Source organism: Barbus barbus (assembly GCF_936440315.1).
Source record: "Barbus barbus genome assembly, chromosome: 1".
Taxonomy (NCBI): Eukaryota; Metazoa; Chordata; class Actinopteri; order Cypriniformes; family Cyprinidae; genus Barbus; species Barbus barbus.
Genome location: NC_136729.1, coordinates 7,136,435 through 7,154,824, shown reverse-complemented (window position 1 = coordinate 7,154,824; position 18,390 = coordinate 7,136,435). Strand labels below are relative to the sequence as shown.

The following is an 18,390-nucleotide window of genomic DNA, read 5'->3' as shown; positions in this document are numbered from 1 at the left end:
TTTATTACTTGCATAAACCCCCAAAACCCTGCACACACCTGGACGGACACAAGCAGGTGCACAGAATGCAGACAATGTTATTGCCTGAAGAGGGTCGTGAGACTGAACACTGCTGACTGAAAGAATACAGGACATTTCACAAGATACGGCAACGTGTGGGACTTCTATAATTTATAGACCATAAAAAAACTGCAACAGATTAATGGTGAGAAGCACATAGTTCTAAAGACTGCTCACTACGCTAAAGCTGGAGAAAATGCTCACAACAGACCTTGGCCTTCAAATGTTTTGTTGAAAAGGACAAAAAAGGTTTTCCTCCAGACTGTCCAAGTTATTCTGCCTATAGCCTTATATGAAATGCATTACATTCCATAAACAGAAAAGGACTTACTGCACAATGGACCAAATATGGGTCAGAAACCCCAAGAGAAAGCGCAGAGGAGGTAAATAACGCATTAAAAAGTCAAATCCTTTGTGCATTATCTTAAGCAAACACCTCGGATAAAACCGGCAAATGTTTGGATGGAGCAAATGGCCTCAAAAAGGTGTCAGGTGCTGATATGGTAATACTTAAAACAGATTAGCATTAAAATGCACTGTGAGCTGTGTTCTCAATTTAATGAGTTTTAATTTATTCAAATGAGTTTGAAGGATTCCGCCTTTACATTGAATACAAACAGAACAGTTCAACTTCAGAGAATTCTCAACTTCAGATTATTAAACTTTAAATATCCATAATGGAGAGAGACAATTGTTAGGAGGTAATAAGCATAACCACTGCCTAAGATGCAGATCCCAAACCTGAAATATTAAACTTCATCATGTAACTCGCACTGCAACGTTTTTTGCTATAGACATTAATGGCTTGTTGTTGGTGCGCTATTTCTCCAAGCGATTGGAATAATGACATTTCCAATTGCATTTCTCCAAAACGTGATGTTTGACGTTCCATACGATCGCATTGGAGAACTGGCTTCCTAATGCAGCAGCACGCAAGGTCCTCGGACTGTTGTTTCTGGCATTCATCTAATATTAAAGCTAATTTCACAATCCAATGAATTTTAGATTACTTTGTCAACTCTGAAATACACTTCAGTATGATTATGATTTTTGCATCACCAAATAAACACGACATTAACGTTCAGCAAATGTTTCCACATCCTGTGGAACCTACAGAGAATGCGGTTACTTACTACTGTTGTGCTAGCAAACATACAAGAGGCTCAGAGTTCATTTAGCCTGCCATATGAGTACTTCAACACTCGATACGTCACCAGATCAATTCCAGGGTCCATACATATTATAATCATGCAGATACGGCCACATTCCCCACACAATACACACATATAAAAAAAGTGTAGAAGAAAAAAAAAACAGTTTTTTTATGGATAAAGCAGATCGCTAAGTTACGCCCCGCTCAGATGACAGCTGCGTCACAGCGTGCGTCACGCTTTCAGCAGGGAGCGCTAAATTCAAATAATCTATATTCCGCTTTTCTGAGACTTTTTTTTCCGTGGACGGTCTCATTATGTTTGTAAAACTGTATGCTACAACACCGTGTTGATTTTTTACCACCAAGACGCTGTTTTTGAGCGTAATTTATTCCATAACGGACACGAACAATAACTCTCCCGAAGAAATGTAAACAAAGGAATATTCATCCTTATTACAACGTTATTGTTTCGCTGGACTAAAAGTGCTCGCTGGGATGTTGTTCTGTGGACCCTTACCTCTCTAACTAAACTGGGATTTCAGCAGTGGACGCGTTTGTGGCTCGTTATTACAATGATAAAGGTACGTACTGCTTTTTTATTCTGCATGTTTTGATGTGTACTGCTTACACAAATGTAGCAAATACATTCCTTAGATTTCCATCGGAAAACAGCGATCTGTCATCGACGCTTGAGGCTTACACCTTCAGAATGATATATAGTTTGTCAAGATTAATGATATTCTTTCACGTTAAATTCATTCATAAAAATTAAACTAGTGGGGAAAAAAACGCTTCAGTGCACCGTCGCTCTGGCAAACGTTATCAGGTTAAAAGATGAATGAGACAAAACTACAGAATGTCACATTTTAATATTAGCCGTTTCAACACATACATGTTTTACCAAATAAAAAGAACAGCACTTTTAGAGTTCATCCCACTCATTGATGTGAGCATACGTATTGGGACAGTTGAACATAAGGCAGATATAAAAGATTAAAAGCTATTATTTAGTTGCAGATCCCTTGAGCACAATCACAGCAGTGAGTCTGTGACCCATAGACATCACCAGACTCTTGGTCTCATCCTTTGAAATGCTTTTCCCAGCCTTTAATACAGTCAATTCCAATTGTTGCTTGTTTTGGGGAGTTTCTGCCTTTACTCTCCTCACCAGCTGGTGAAATTCATGTTCAATCAGATTTAAATCTGGAGATTGACTTGGGCAATCTAAGACTTTCCATTTCTTTGCTCTTATAAATTCCTTGACTGAACTGGCAGGGTGTTTTGGGTCATTGTCCTGATGCAATATGAAGCACTTCCTAATGAATCTGGTGGCATTTTCTTGAATATTGATAGGCAAGATGGTTTTGTACCCTTCCAAATTCATTCTGCTACTGTCATCATACATTAAGTCATCAGTAAAGTTGAGAGGGCCTGTTCCAGAGGCAGCCATGCATGCCCATGCCATGACACCACCTCCACCATGCTTTACAGATGAGGCTGTATGCTTGGGATCATTGCAGTTCCCTTTTTTCTCTACATTTTTACTTTCCTATCACTTAAAGTTTCATCTTTGTCTCATCGGTCCATAAACACAGTTCCAAAACTCTTCTGGCTCCCCTTTGTGCTTTTTTTGCAAACTCTAATCTTGCCTTTCCATTTTTGGTGCTGGTCAGAGGTTTGCATCTTGCTGTGTAGCATCTGTAATTCTGTGTCAAAGTCTCCTGAGGACAGTAGATTGTCAGAGCATCTTTCTGGAAGTTGTTGGTGATTTTACAGACACCTCTTTTAGGGTTCATTTTCACAGCTTTTAGGATTTGTCTGTCATCAACTACTGTTGTTTTCTCAGCCAATCAGGTAGTTGTTGGTTGCTGGTGTCGCTGGTCGTTTCCAAACTCTTGATTTCTCCATGCCCTTTGTTTTTGCTAGAGCTCTAACTGACTTCCTCTTTTCTTTTAGCATCCAAATTGCTTGCTTTTCTCTCAAAGTCAGCTCCCTCATCTTTATCCTGGTTTGTGTGTGTCATCATCAAATGCAAGATTCAGAATACAGAAGTAATGGATATACACAGTTGGGCAAAAAAGTATTTAGTCAGCCACCAATTGTGCAAGTTCTCCCACTTAAAAAGATGAGAGAGGCCTGTAATTTTCATCATAGGTACACTTCAACTATGAGAGACAGAATGGGGGGAAAGAATCCAGGAAATCACATTGTAGGATTTTTAATGAACTAATTGGTAAATTCCTCGGTAAAATAAGTATTTGGTCACCTACAAACAAGCAAGATTTCTGGCTCTCACAGACCTGTAACTTCTTTAAGGCCACGTCCACACGAAGCCAGATTTCTCCCAATCCGATCTTTTTTTTTTGCCTCAAATTCCGTAGATATGAAATATCAAGAAATATCTGCGCACACCCGGAATCACTGAAACCGACTGAAAACGATGTAGTACACATGCCAGACCAATATGTGGCGCTGTAATTCTGCCACAGAGATACACAAAAAAACGGAGAAGAAGACTTGGACCATGTGCGTAAACCTTGCGCACTTAATACAAACTAACACATAAAGCAGAAGATTTTGCTTTAATAAAGTTAATGAGCTCAGTGGGTTCTGCAGCACAAACACAGGCACGTAGGCTGCATCCGAAACCGCGTACTTCTCTATATAGTAGGGGAAATGCAGTAGGCGAGCGAATAAGTATGTCCGAATCCTTCGGATTCATAAAAGAGTAGGCAGGAAGTACCTGGGTGACATACTAATTCTCGCGAGATTCGGACGTGCGTCTACTTAAAGTGCGTCCGAATATGCCTACGTCTCTACTATATAGTAGGGGAAAAGCAGTAGGTGAGCGAATAAGTATGTCCGAAACCTCAGTATTCATAGAAGAGTAGTCGAGAAGTTCCCGGATGTCCTACTGCTTCTGCCCAGATTCTGAAGTGTTCATCCGATGGACACTTTTCTATCCCAGAAGCCCCCGCGAGAGGATACGTCATCATCGAACCTGACGGAGATCAGCGACGCGGGTACTTACAAATGTGAGTATTATCGATCAAAAACATTTCTTGAGCTACTGTATAGTAAACTGTTGATTTGCTGAAGGTGTAGATGCTAGACAGTGATGTTACAGTATATTTGTAGAGCTCCAGTAAACACGCACGTCTCCAAAGCGCATTTACATAAACCTTATACATCTTAAAGACCATTAAATGTCTATTTAATAAGAGACAGGAACATATTCTACAAGAATATTCAAAGGCTCACAGTGAGCTGAAAACCTTTCAGTTACTGAAATGAATAACAAATTATTTTAAATCTTAAGGTTTAGTTTATTTTAATTATTGTCATTTCAAACGAAGCTGTTACAGCGCTTTTCTGATTCTTGATTTCTGTGCATTTGATGCAGAGCTTTTGTGGTGGAGCAGGTGACCGCGGTATTTTTGGGAAAAAAAGGATAACAAAAATATAAAGTCTGACTGCTGCAGTGAGGGACGTGATGGACAGCAGAGACAGGTGAAGGTGGACACGGTGGTCTTCATCAGAATAAAGCTGCAGAACTGGCCCCAGCTGTGTTGAGATGCAGTAGAACAATGTTGTTTGAATAAAGCTTTTTCATGTGTTGTTGACTTGTTTATTTATTGTCATGGTTACTTTTATTTACATTTTACTCATTTGTTCATGTTTCCTGTTGTCAGTAAATAAAATATAATTGTTTCATTATCATATGCATTAATTCATGACTTGACTGAAAATTGAGATGTATTCACCTTGGCTGCATTTGTCTAGTGTACAGTCATGCATAGCTATGGCATATGAAAAAGCAAATTACATTTTGCTTGTTTTACTAAAAAATATAATTAATTATTGGTCAGCATTTATCATTATTATTGTTCATAAGTGTTGGGCAACCAATGCATTCTGAAGGAATCTTAATTTCTAAGTAGTAATACTTACATTTTTCGAGTAAAATCAACAATCCTCTCCAAAAGGTAAGATCTTTGAGCAGCTGATTGACACAGAAATTACAAACATGGAGGAAAACATACTAGGTAGGGTTGTGGATTTATTGATGCTTTGATATGTTTGTGCGCCTATCGCTCTTATTTTATTTTTATTAGCCTATTATTTATTATTACTGCAGAATGTACAAGCTCAGGGAAAGATGGTAGTAGCTTTAACAATGAACTAGAGCCCTGCACGGGCCTAAAATTTTGGCCCTGGCCCGAGAAGCTCAGGCCCTAGCCCGTCCCACGCCCGACAGCTTATCAGAATTACCGGCCCGTGTCCGACCCGAGCCCGTCTTTTTTTCACCCCTTCTCCTAAAACAGTTTATACTACTGTTTCGGCTATTAAAATAGTTCAGTTGTGTGTGTAGTGGCAAAATTATTATATTTGGTTTTGTTTTTCACGTTAATTTAGAAAAACGTTTGGAGCATTTTTGTTCGTTAAATAGCCTATAAGTTTTTGTTTTTTTAAGTAACGACCAAGCGGCCATAGCCTATGTTTGATCAATTTAGCCTTATCATATCATCACAACTTGCCTAAAATAAAATAGTATATAACAATGTTTAAACGTTAAACCTGCGCTATAATAATTATATATATATATATATATATATATATATATATATATATATATATATATATATATATATATATATATATATATATATATATATATATATATATATATATATATATATATATATATATATATATATATATATATCTCTCTCTATCTAAGTTTGTGCGGAGAGTGGAAGCTAAAGCGCGCTCTGCAGGACATGGAGGCACCAGCAAACACTTGCATTGTTTTCAGTGGAAACTAATTAAAATAGCCTATGCTGTAATTTTTTTATTTTTTATAAAGGTAAGAGTAATACATCATTCGGACCTGTAAAGGCTGTACTTGTATTTGTGTGCACAAACAAAGAAAACAAACATGATGCGCTTTTCTGCCGTCTTGAACAGGAGCGCTTCACAAAAATGAACCGAAGCTGAGCGAATATGCCTCACAGACATGATAAATATACCTATAGAAAGCTTTAAATTATCACTTAAAATCAAAAAAATTGAAAACAAAAACAGTTTTATTATAATTATAATCAATAAAGATGTATTTCTCTCTAAAGGCGCGTCTAATGAGGAGACGGCGAGTCAGGATCAGCAACTTCATCCATGCGACACAGACTCAGAAAACATTAGTTTATTAGTAAATAATTCAAACATCTCCTTACTAGCTATTTCCCGCAGACACATTCATGGTTATGTTTGCTGGGGTTTTGCAGCAAGCTTTAGCCTGTTGTGTGCATTTGAACGCAGAACTATTCAGCTGCTGCGGGACACTAAACACCATCGAGCTGCTCTCAGTCGCAGCACAGTCTAGTGTTGTTTCCACCACCGCGGCAATTTTTATCATCACTAATCGATGGATGTCTACAATATAAAAATAAGGAGAAACCCTCTCGTTTCTTGTTGAAACGAGAGCGACATTTAACAAGAAAAAGAGGAAAACAAAGGGAGATTTAAGCCAGTTTTGCATGTGGATGAACGATTTTGTTTTTTCGTAATAAAAAATAATTTCTTTAAGGATGAAACTGTAGGGTTATATTAGTTGAGTTAAAAAAGAAAAACCTAAATCAACCCAAAATTTGTGGGTTATAGGCTACTGCAATCATAAGGGCAGCTTTTTCTTCAACAAGACCAAAAATGAGCAAATTTCATCAGCATCAGAATATTTACAGATAGATGAATTAAACCTGTCACTCATATCTTTTGTTTTTGCACTTGTAATAACGTCATAGATCACATGATAACGTAAACATGGCGGATCTCATTCATACTCAACGAGATTTGGCTGTAAAGTACGTACTCTTTTAGCGCTCGTTAAGTAAGTTCGTATAACTTATACTATAAGTATAACTTCTTGAAAAAAGTACCTACTCGTTGAGTATGCGGTTTTGGATGCAGCCGTAGTCTGACATTGTTGTTGTTGTTGTTGTCGCTATTATGTGACGTAGCTGTGTCTGATTAGGGGCGAGACGTGGGCTGATGACGTCATCGTTTCAGAAAATATACGGATTCACCGTCCACACGAAAACGGCGTTTTCAAATTTATCCACCCTGGGACCCGGTTTCAAAAATGGTTTCACTCTTCGAAAACACCGGATTCGTGTGGACGAAACGCCTATACGGTAAAAAATGTATGCGTATACAGCGTCTTCGTGTGGACGGGACCTAAGAGGCTCCTCTGTCCTCCACTCGTTACCTGTATTAATGGCACCTGTTTGAACTCGTTTTCAGTATAAAAGACACCTGTCCACAACCTCAAACAGTCACACTCCAAACTCCACTATGGCCAAGACCAAAGAGCTGTCGAAGGACACCAGAAACAAAATTGTAGACCTGCACCAGGCTGGGAAGACTGAATCTGCAATAGGCAAGCAGCTTGGTGTGAAGAAATCAACTGTGGGAGCAATTATTAGAAAATGGAAGACATACAAGACCACTGATAATCTCCCTCGATCTGGGGCTCCACGCAAGATCTCACCCCGTGGGGTCAAAATGATCACAAGAACGGGGAGCAAAAATCCCAGAACCACACGGGGGGACCTAGTGAATGACCCGCAGAGAGCTGGGACCAAAGTAACAAAGGCTACCATCAGTAACACACTACGCCGCCAGGGACTCAAATCCTGCAGTGCCAGACGTGTCCCCCTGCTTAAGCCAGTACATGTCTGGGCCCGTTTGAAGTTTGCTAGAGAGCATTTGGATGATCCAGAAGAGGATTGGGAGAATGTCATATGGTCAGATGAAACCAAAATAGAACTTTTTGGTAAAAACTCAACTCGTCGTGTTTGGAGGAGAAAGAATGCTGAGTTGCATCCAAAGAACACCATACCTACTGTGAAGCATGGGGGTGGAAACATCATGCTTTGGGGCTGTTTTTCTGCAAAGGGACCAGGACGACTGATCCGTGTAAAGGAAAGAATGAATGGGGCCATGTATCGTGAGATTGAGTGAAAACCTCCTTCCATTAGCAAGGGCATTGAAGATGAAACGTGGCTGGGTCTTTCAGCATGACAATGATCCCAAACACACCGGCCGGGCAACGAAGGAGTGGCTTCGTAAGAAGCATTTGAAGGTCCTGGAGTGGCCTAGCCAGTCTCCAGATCTCAACCCCATAGAAAATCTTTGGAGGGAGTTGAAAGTCCGTGTCGTCCAGCGACAGCCCCAAAACATCACTGCTCTAGAGGAGATCTGCATGGAGGAATGGGCCAAAATACCAGCAACAGTGTGTGAAAACCTTGAAGACTTACAGAAAACGTTTGACCTCTGTCATTGCCAACAAAGGGTATATAACAAAGTATTGAGATGAACTTTTGTTATTGACCAAATACTTATGTTCCACCATAATTTGCAAATAAATTCTTTAAAAATCAGACAATGTGATTTCCTGGATTCTTTCCCCCCATTCTGTCTCTCATAGTTGAAGTGTACCTATGATGAAAATTACAGGCCTCTCATCTTTTTAAGTGGGAGAACTTGCACAATTGGTGGCTGACTAAATACTTTTTTGCCCAACTGTAACTGATACGACACATTCCCTGTTTTTAATTAATATCTGAAGAATTAATGCATCAGGACACAGCTGATCACTTAGAAAGACCTGTGAGGCAACTGTTCCAATACTTATGCTCACATCAGATGAGGGATGAAACTCTAAAAGTGCTGAACTGCTTAGCTGGTAAAACATCTGTGTGTTGAATCACCCAATAATAAAATGTGACATTCTTTAGTTGTGTCTCATATTCATCTTTTAATCATATTTATAAATGTCTTGACTCCACAGCCAACAGAGCAATTTTGCCTTTACTGTTCCAATACTTTTGGAGAGCACTGTATATACATGCAAACATTTCAAGCTATGCAAGCACTTTAGCCCACTATTGCAGGGCTCCAGACAAAAAAAATCGAGTAAGGAGCCATTGGCTCCTATAAAAGAAAAACTTAGGCGCCAAATTATTTTTTTAGGTGCCACAGAATAAAAGTGGTTTATTTTATTATTATCATTTTATTTTTCCCCCCTATTTTAACATTTCAATCATTTTGTCATGTGTTTGTCTTATCTTTTCTAAGCTTTATTCCGCATTTTAATCCATCTTGTAGATGATCAGGTCGACCGGGGGACTAAGGTTCACTTAAAGTGTGAATTAAATGTCTTTTACAACTTGAAATATACAGTCACAAAGAATTGTTCGTTACACAGAATCTGTACCAATATCATGGACCATAAGCATCACTTGGCAACTGAGTGCAGTGCATCCTATAAATGTTGTCACGTCTTTCACACATTCAGTCTGTTTTTCTTCATTAGTAAAATGCAATTTTATAGGAGGAGTTGAATCATGTACAACACAATAAGTAAAAATATTAATATGCAACAGCGCATGAATATAGCAAAACGCTCCTCTTTATAGTTATTTTTCTAGCTGACTGATGAGTTTATGGACACTGAGTGGTTATTCTGAGGTAAATGTATTACAATGCAATGTTTACAAGCTTTATACATTTCCTCAGTTTGAAACACTGAATGAGCTTTTACATAAAACATTTCAGTAAGTTGTACTATAGGCTCTCTTATTGCCTACCTTTTGATCATGTTCATTTCATACTATAGTAGTAAATCGAAATATATAATGGGTTCACTTGCTGCTTTAACTGAGGTGCTAAAGAGATCGCGCCTGAGCATTAAGTGCGATACTCTCCGCTCGCGCGATCCGGACGCATACACGGACCGTGTGGACGCGGGGTACTGGTGTTTATATTACCGAAAGTGTGCGCTTGTGGTCCGCATTAAAGAGCACCCAAACCGCATCATTTGAATTTCGTAGCATTTTAAAGCTGATACTTTTAAAAAGTAAGACAGCACAAAGCTTTTTGCGATTACTGGATGGCAAGGGCGCTTCAAATAACAGGAAGTCCATGCATTAACAGCACACAGCATAGACTAAGATCTCGATAAGAAGATCTGTGATATTGAAATTAGCTGATAATTAATAAAATTATCCATTGCTTTCATTGACGTGAACTCCGTTATATTTGCATATGAAGCGGGAATTGAAGAACGGATTTATATCCGTTTTGCGAAGACACATTTATGTGGCCAAGTGTAAATGGGGAAACGTTTTAACAAATCATATAGATATCCGATCAGAGAAAATGCATGAAGTGACCAGGTGTAAACAGGCCCTTTCAGGTCTCTCTCACTGCGTTCAGCAGACTGTGTGCGGCAGAGACGAGGACTGTTTGAAACTCTTTTCCAGTAAAACTTTGATGCGCATCGTCTTATGTAAGTTTAATACGTGAACATAACAAAAGATGTGAGCGCAAAACAATCGGGAAAAAAGTCCTTTCATGCAAATTATATATAGTCGCCAGTGGCGACCTCAGCAAAAACTTCACTCGCAAATTAATATTTTTGGTCGCGAATGCGACCATTTTAGTCGCAGTTTGGAGCCCTGTATTGCATACAAAATTTTACATTTGCGGCGTTGACTATTTTCCTGAACAAAGAGTCACAGAGAAAAGGCAGATTCTCAATTACAGTTGAACTCATTCATACTGGGACTCGTGTTCAAGCTGTTGCTTAGGGTTTGGATGAAAACTCTAAAGGAGCAGCACTTCGTACCCTTGGAAAATCATTAACATGAATAATATTTTCAATTAGTTTTCATTTTTTTAAATTTGTGTAAACTTATGTCTATAAAGTTGACATTTCTATATAGCTAGGTTTTCTTTCAGTATTAGTTATTTTAGTATTTCATGTTACACTAAGTGAAAATGAGAAGTGTCACCTCGACAACTAACTAAAATAAAAAGTTGAGTTAATTTTATTTCAGTTTATTTTAAGTGACTTTATGGTTTTCAGTTTTAGTTAACTAGAATAACTCTAAAAGAAAAACTGCAAAGAGTGCATCCTGAAAATAAAAATGTTCCTACTTCAAAAATAATTACAGACATTTACACTCCAGTGTAAACATCTCCCGTTATCAGAGGTGGGTAGTAACGAGTTACATTTACTTCGTTACATTTACTTGAGTAAATTTTTTGGGTAACTAATACTTTTAGAGTATATTTAAAAATGGGTACTTTTACACAAGTACATTTTTAGTGAAAAAACGGTACTTTTACTTAGTTACTGTGGGCGACGCTCCTCTCGTTACTTTATCTTATTGCAATACGTAATAATAAAGTTAAAAATGCTTCAGTTTATTCCAAACGTGCCGTCTACTTTTCTCTGGGCAATGAACGATGCCCATTCGTGAATGATTCATTCTTTTGAGTCGATTCTGTTCGAAGGCTCGAACAAACCTGTTGGCAAACCAGTGAATCGGTTCGTGAATCAGTTTGAATGATTCGTTCAGTGTCGTCTGAAGCGGTTCTCTCTCAGATAACAGAAAGTTTAAGAACATCAAGAGCGATGAAGACGTGGCTTTGGATCTACAGTCAGGTGAAAGCAAATCTGAAAAGGCTATGGAGCTATGAAGATCTTTATTAGATGAACAGTGCTGTCGGTTCCACAGGTATAGATTCGATTGCACTGACTACACGATACCACTATGACATTACCAGTTAGTTATAAATGTACCTTATACATTAAATACAATCCAGAATTTATTCATTAAATAAGCTGTCACAGAGTATGAAATGAACACCCGCCAAACCCGCGTTAGTTCCAGTAGGAATGCCTTTGCTTAGACACAATTAATATTGATATTTTCACAATATTTACGCTTGCAGAAATAAAGGCTTTATTTGTTCATTTTGCAGAACAGACGAATGAAGATCCATCATATGCATTTATTTCGTTATTTTCAGATGTTCTGTAGCGGTCTTGTGAGGAGATTTCTCTCTTCTCCGTGTCAGAGGTTATACACACATAAATAATACATAATTAATAATTAATTAATATACTTTAAAATATAATTTAATTCAGTGATGCAAATCTGAATCTTTATCAGCTGTTACAGTTTTCAGAGTCTGAATGTGTGTATATATATATATATATATATATATATATATATATATATATATATATATATATATATATATATATATGTGTGTGTGTGTGTGTGTGTGTGTGTGTGTGTGTGTGTGTGTGTAAATTGTATCTAAATATCTATATATCTAAATAAAAATAGACTATATTCAGTATATGATCCAAAGTAACTAGTAACTAACTACTTGAGTAGTTTTTTTATCCGATACTTTTTTACTCTTACTCAAGTAACTATTCAGACTATTACTTTTACTTGAGTAAATATTTCTACAAGTACTTTTACTTGAGTACAGTTTTTGGCTACTCTACCCACCTCTGCCCGTTATATATTATTAAAGAAAAGGCACTTTATGGAATTGTCTTCAATCTCCCAGAAACACAACTTTCTAATGCGTTTGTTAAAGGATCTTAACCGGTTATAAATCATTAGTCTCTAAAGGCATTTTGTCTTGGATTGCCTCTGGAGGACAACAAGCTATTATGCTTGGTCAGGAGAAAGCCCAATGGTTAAAAAAACATCCATGGACCAAAACATGAGGTCAGTTGTTCAAACTGATTAACTGGTCAGTTTAGCCAAAGGTACAATCAAAGGTTTTCTTGGTTCAATGTAGTGAGATAATACTCATGTGCATCACAAGGTGCCTGCCTGCAGTCCTCAACTTTTTCTCATGACTAAAGAGCTGTATCAGCATGAACGACCAGCAGATACCCAAAATGACCATTTAGTATACAGGCTGTGATCACACACACGGAAACTGTGTCCACAGAATTCTGTAGAAATTGCAACAGAAACTCTGATACGGATTTTTCAGCAGGAAGAACTTCTGACATTAAGTTCTAAACATTAAATACTTTAGCTAAATTGATTATGCTTTACATCATCAAGAAGCTCCATTTAAAAAAAAAAACAAAAAAAACATGTATATTTAAATTCTTGTCATAGAATTCTGCAGATTTTCTCCCAAACCCGACACAGAAAATGCAAAAAAGTCAGAGCCTATCGGCAAACTCTGGGCCTATTGCACCTTTGCCACCAATATGGAGCCAGACTGTCATCATCCAACCAACAAATTTTTCATTCATATATATATATATATATATATATATATAAAACTCACATTGTGCAAAGCCCCAGATGCTTCATTTTCAGACTAAATAGGCTGACTGACCAAATCGATTAACCAAATCGGTTATCTTCCCACTTTCCCCAAATTCTATTGATTAGCTACAGCAAGTCATTGAATAATTTGTTTTGGGTTTTTTTCTATGTGAATATTAAAGGGATAATCCACCCCAAAATGCAAATTTTATCATTAATCACTTACCCCCATGTCGTTCCAAACCTGTAAAAACTTGGTTCGTCTTCGGAACACAATTTAAGATATTTTGGATGAAAACCAGGAGGCTTGTGACCGCCCCATTGAAGTAAATAACACTGTCAAGGCACAGAATAGTATAAAAAAACATTGTCAAAATAGTCCATCTGCCATCAGTAGTTCAACCGTAACGTTATGAAGCGACGAGAATACTTTTTGTACGCAAAGAAAATAAGAATAACGATTCGTCACCTCTCTGTCTCTGTGTCAGCGTAAGGCAAGGCAAGTTTATTTATATAGCACATTTCATACACAGTGGTAACTCAAAGTGCTTTACATAAAAGAAAGTGAAATAGTCATTAAAAATAATCATCACAGCAATAAAATAATAATAAAAACAAGGAATTTTAAAATGATATAGAAATTGATTTAAAATGAATTTAAAACAGTTAAGAATAGAAAATGATTATATAAAATACAGTGCAGTCGGTTGGGATGTAGCACAGTGCTCATTCAACAAATGCACAGTTAAACAGATGAGTTTTGAGTCTGGATTTAAATGTGGCTAATGTTTTAGCACATCTGATCTCTTCTGGAAGCTGGTTCCAACTGCGGGCCGCATAATAGCTAAAAGCGGACTCCGCTTGTTTTGTGTGAACCCTTGGTCTTTCTAACTGACTCGATCCTAATGATCTGAGTGGTCTGTTAGGTTTATATTCAGTGAGCATATCAGCAATATATTTAGGTCCTAGGCCATTGAGTGACTTATAAACGAGTAAAAGAACTTTAAAATCAATCCTAAATGTAACTGGAAGCCAGTGTAAGGACCTGAGGACTGGTGTGATATGCTCAGATTTTCTGGTTCTAGTCAGAATCCTGGCAGCAGCATTCTGGATGAGCTGCAGCTGTCTAATGGTCTTCTCGTGAAAGCTGGTGAGGAGACCGTTACAGTAATCCACCCTGCTGGTGATAAAGGCATGAACAAGTTTCTCCAAGTCTTGACTGGAAACAAAACATCTAATTCTTGCAATGTTTTTGAGATGATAGTATGCTGATTTAGTTACTGCTTTGACATGACTACTGAAACTAAGGTCTGTCTCCAGAATCACCCCAAGATTTCTGACTTGATTTTTTGTTGTTTGACCCCTAGAGTCAAGGTATGCATTCACCTTGAGAACTTCATCTTTGTTTCCAAATGCAATGACTTCAGTTTTCTCCTTGTTTAACTGAAGAAAGTTCTGGCACATCCAACTGTTAATTTCATCAATGCATTGGCAGAGGGAGTCAATGGGGCTGTAGTCATTTGGAGATAAGGCTAGGTAAATCTGGGTATCATCAGCATAGCTGTGATAGGCAATTTGGTTCTTCCTCATTATCTGACTTAGTGGGAGCATATACAGGTTAAACAAGAGCGGTGCAAGAATTGAGCCTTGTGGGACTCCACATGTCATGGCCGTCCACTTAGACTTATGCTCTCCTATACTCACATAATAACCTCTCCCTTCTAAGTATGACCTGAACCATTTGAGTGCCTTCCCAGAAAGCCCCACCCAGTTTTCCAGTCTCTCTAGAAGTACGTTATGATCGACAGTGTCAAACACAGCACCAAGATCTAATAGTACCAGCACTGAGATTTTTCCTGAATTCGAATTTAAGCAAATATCATTTATTATCTTAATGAGTGCTGTCTCTGTGCTGTGATGCACTCGGAAACCAGACTGAAAATTGTAGCGCCATTTTGGAGAGCATCCAATGGACGCAAAGTGCGTACGCTATTCTCTGTCATCAGTAATGCATGGATACGTATTGTATGTTTATTTACGCTTTGATTTTGAATGGACACAGCATATCCATGTGTTACTGATGACAGAGAATAGTGTACGCACTTTGCATCCATTGGATGCTCTCCAAAATGGCGCTACGCTGACACAGAGAGGTGACGAATTGTTGAATAAATGTTGTTATTTTACCTGGATGGGTTAAATGCAGAGAACGTCCCTTTCCCCTTCCCCTTGGGGGAAGTCGTGGCCTAATGGTTAGAGAGTCGGACTCGTAATCGAAAGGTTGCGAGTTCGAGCCCCCGGCCGGCAGGGATTGTAGGTGAGGGGAGGGAATGTCCAGCGCTCTCTCCACCCTCAATACCACAACTGAGGTGCCCTTGAGCAAGGCACCGAACCCCCAATTGCTCCCCGGGCGCTGCAGCATGGCTGCCCACTGCTCCGGGTGTGTGTTCACGGTGTGTGTGTGTGTGTGTGTGTGCATTTGTTCACTACTCACTGCTGTGTGTGTGCACTTGGATGGGTTAAACGCAGAGCACCAATTTCGAGTATGGGTCACCATACTTGACAATACGTCACGACTTTACTTTTTTACTTTATTTTTTTCTTTGCGTACTGAACCACTGATGGAAGATGGACTATTGATTAATGACAAAATTTGCATTTTGGGGTGGAGTATCCCTTTAAGTAAATGTTTTGTAAAATGCACATTCACTTTAATATATTGATAACAGCACCTGCCAAAGAAAAACACAAATCAGTCAAACTCTAACTAACTTTAAAACAAAACAAGTTATTAAAACCTTTAAGACTGACAGAGTCAGTGATGTGACATGGTTATGCAAAAACCTATTTGGTTATGTCACCACTCATTTCAAGTTAGAAAAAAAGTGGGCTGTTACAAAGAGGCTTCAAAAGTATTTAAAGCAGCAGGATACTAAATAATAAAACAGAAACAATAACAGAGATCAACCAATACCAATAATATTGTCAAGTTGGAGCATCCAAAAGCTGATTTGCAGAATACAGTTATTTATCATTTTTTGGCATACTACTATTTAAAATGTGTATATATTTTACAAGTAGCCTAATAACAACAACGCATAATCTGTTTAGATGCAATGATAACTGATAGCCCAGCTTTTGCTTGTAAATATCAGTTTGTAAATTTCAGTCAAACTAATTACCAGTTAATCTCTTGAAAAGAAAACCTAATATGTGGCCCTGGACCACAAAATCAATCATAAGTAATACGGGTATGTGGGTCAATTTTTTATTTTATGTCAAAAATCATTAGGATATTAAGTAAAGATCATGTTCCGTGAAGATATTTTTATTATTTCCTAGCATAAATATCAAAAGCTATTTTTTATTAGTAATATGTATTGCCAAGAACTTCATTTGGACAACGATTTTCTCAATATTTAGATTTTTTTTTTTTTGCACCCTCAGATTCCAGATTTTCAAGTAGTTGTATCTCGACCATATATATTGTCCTATCCTAACAAACCATACATCATTGGAAAACATACATCATTCCGCTTTCAGATGATGTATAAATCTCAATTTAAAAAAAAAAACATGACCCTTATGACTCGTTTTGTGATCCATGGTCACATATAATAAAACTGGATGCATGCATTTATAAGGAAAACAATAGTGCTGCCATACATATGCATGGAAACACCACACAATCACAGAACAATTGGGACTGGCGCTCAAACACAGAAGCACCTGCTCAGAAACACTCACTTGTTCCTCAGCACCTGCCAGGCCGCTTCGATATCAGCGTATAGGTTCTTCTCGGACGGTTTCCCGGTACTGACCCCGTAACCCGAGTAATCATAAGAGAACACGTTGCAGTTGATCCTGGAGCCCAGGCCGATGTAGAAGCTGCACATCTGGCCCAGATCCACGGCGTTCCCGTGGGAGAACAGCAGCGTGTAGCGGCTAGCGGGCGCGCAGCGGACGAACATGCAGCCGACCCGGTTCCCGCGGCTGGTGCGGGTCACCAGCACCTCGACGGCGTCCAGCTCGCGTTGCGAGTATTGCCAGTCGGCGCGCTCGGTGAGATGCAGGCTCGTCGCGCCGCTCGCGTCTGTGTGGACGGAGTAGGTGGGCTCTGGCGGCAGGAACGCCAGCTTAGCCGCGATGCGACTCGGACACGGCGGGCAGCAGAAGAGCCAGCACAACTCGCCGAGGGAGAAGCTGTTCATCCTCGGGCCTTGCTCGGGCATGAAGAGCGGCGGATACCGGGGGAGAGTCGGGGGAGTTGCGAATAGCGAGAAATACGCGAACGGTGTCGAGGATGCTAACGCCGTGCTAAGTGGTTTCGGTTTGGTGGTGGTTTGACGGAGCGGTCGCTAGCACTTGGCATTTGACATTTTCAAAAATATATGCGTTCCAATCCGCCACTCATCCGTCTCGATCATGGGTTGGAAATGTCTAAAAATCGATCTTTTACACTACACAATCAGCATCAAGCTAGCCGTTCGCATACAATGTAAGCTGCCATTGCTCCAGCTAAGAATGCCCAAATATGGGATTTTTCCGGTCTTTGCGGATATCCGGCTCCTGCTGCTGCATGATGGCAGAGTAATCGGGATAGGGAAATAACAGGAAAAAGTAGGAGGGTATGCAAATTACACGTTTGAGAATGGGACACACTGGATTAAATAAAACATTACATCTAATAGGGAAATTAATACTCGAAATTAGTATTGATATTGACAATACGTCGCGACTTTTAAATATCCAATCATGTCAGGATGAGGAATCATCACAGAAAGAGAAACATTAAAGAGTTACTCCACCCCAAAATGAACATTTTGTCATTAATCACTTACCCCCATGTTGTTCCAAACCCGTAAAAGCTTTGTTCGTCTTCGGAACACAATTTAAGATATTTTGGATGAAAACCGGGAGGCTTGTGACCGCCCCATTGAAGTAAATAACACTGTCAAGGCACAGAATAGTATGAAAGACATCATCAAAATAGTCCATCTGCCATCAGTAGTTCAACCG

General features: G+C 38.8%; 1 protein-coding gene across 1 annotated transcript in view; it reads right to left on the bottom strand.

Annotated features, from left to right (window-relative positions):
• Positions 1–17,901, bottom strand: part of LOC306857526 (alpha/beta hydrolase domain-containing protein 17C) — a 58,368-nt gene extending 40,467 nt beyond the window's left edge. The window contains exon 1 of the mRNA XM_079397508.1: positions 17,119–17,901. Coding sequence (XP_079253634.1) covers positions 17,119–17,603 — 485 coding nt within the window. The 5' untranslated portion in view covers positions 17,604–17,901. The remainder of the gene's footprint in view (positions 1–17,118) is intronic.
• Positions 17,902–18,390: the final 489 nt, after the last annotated feature.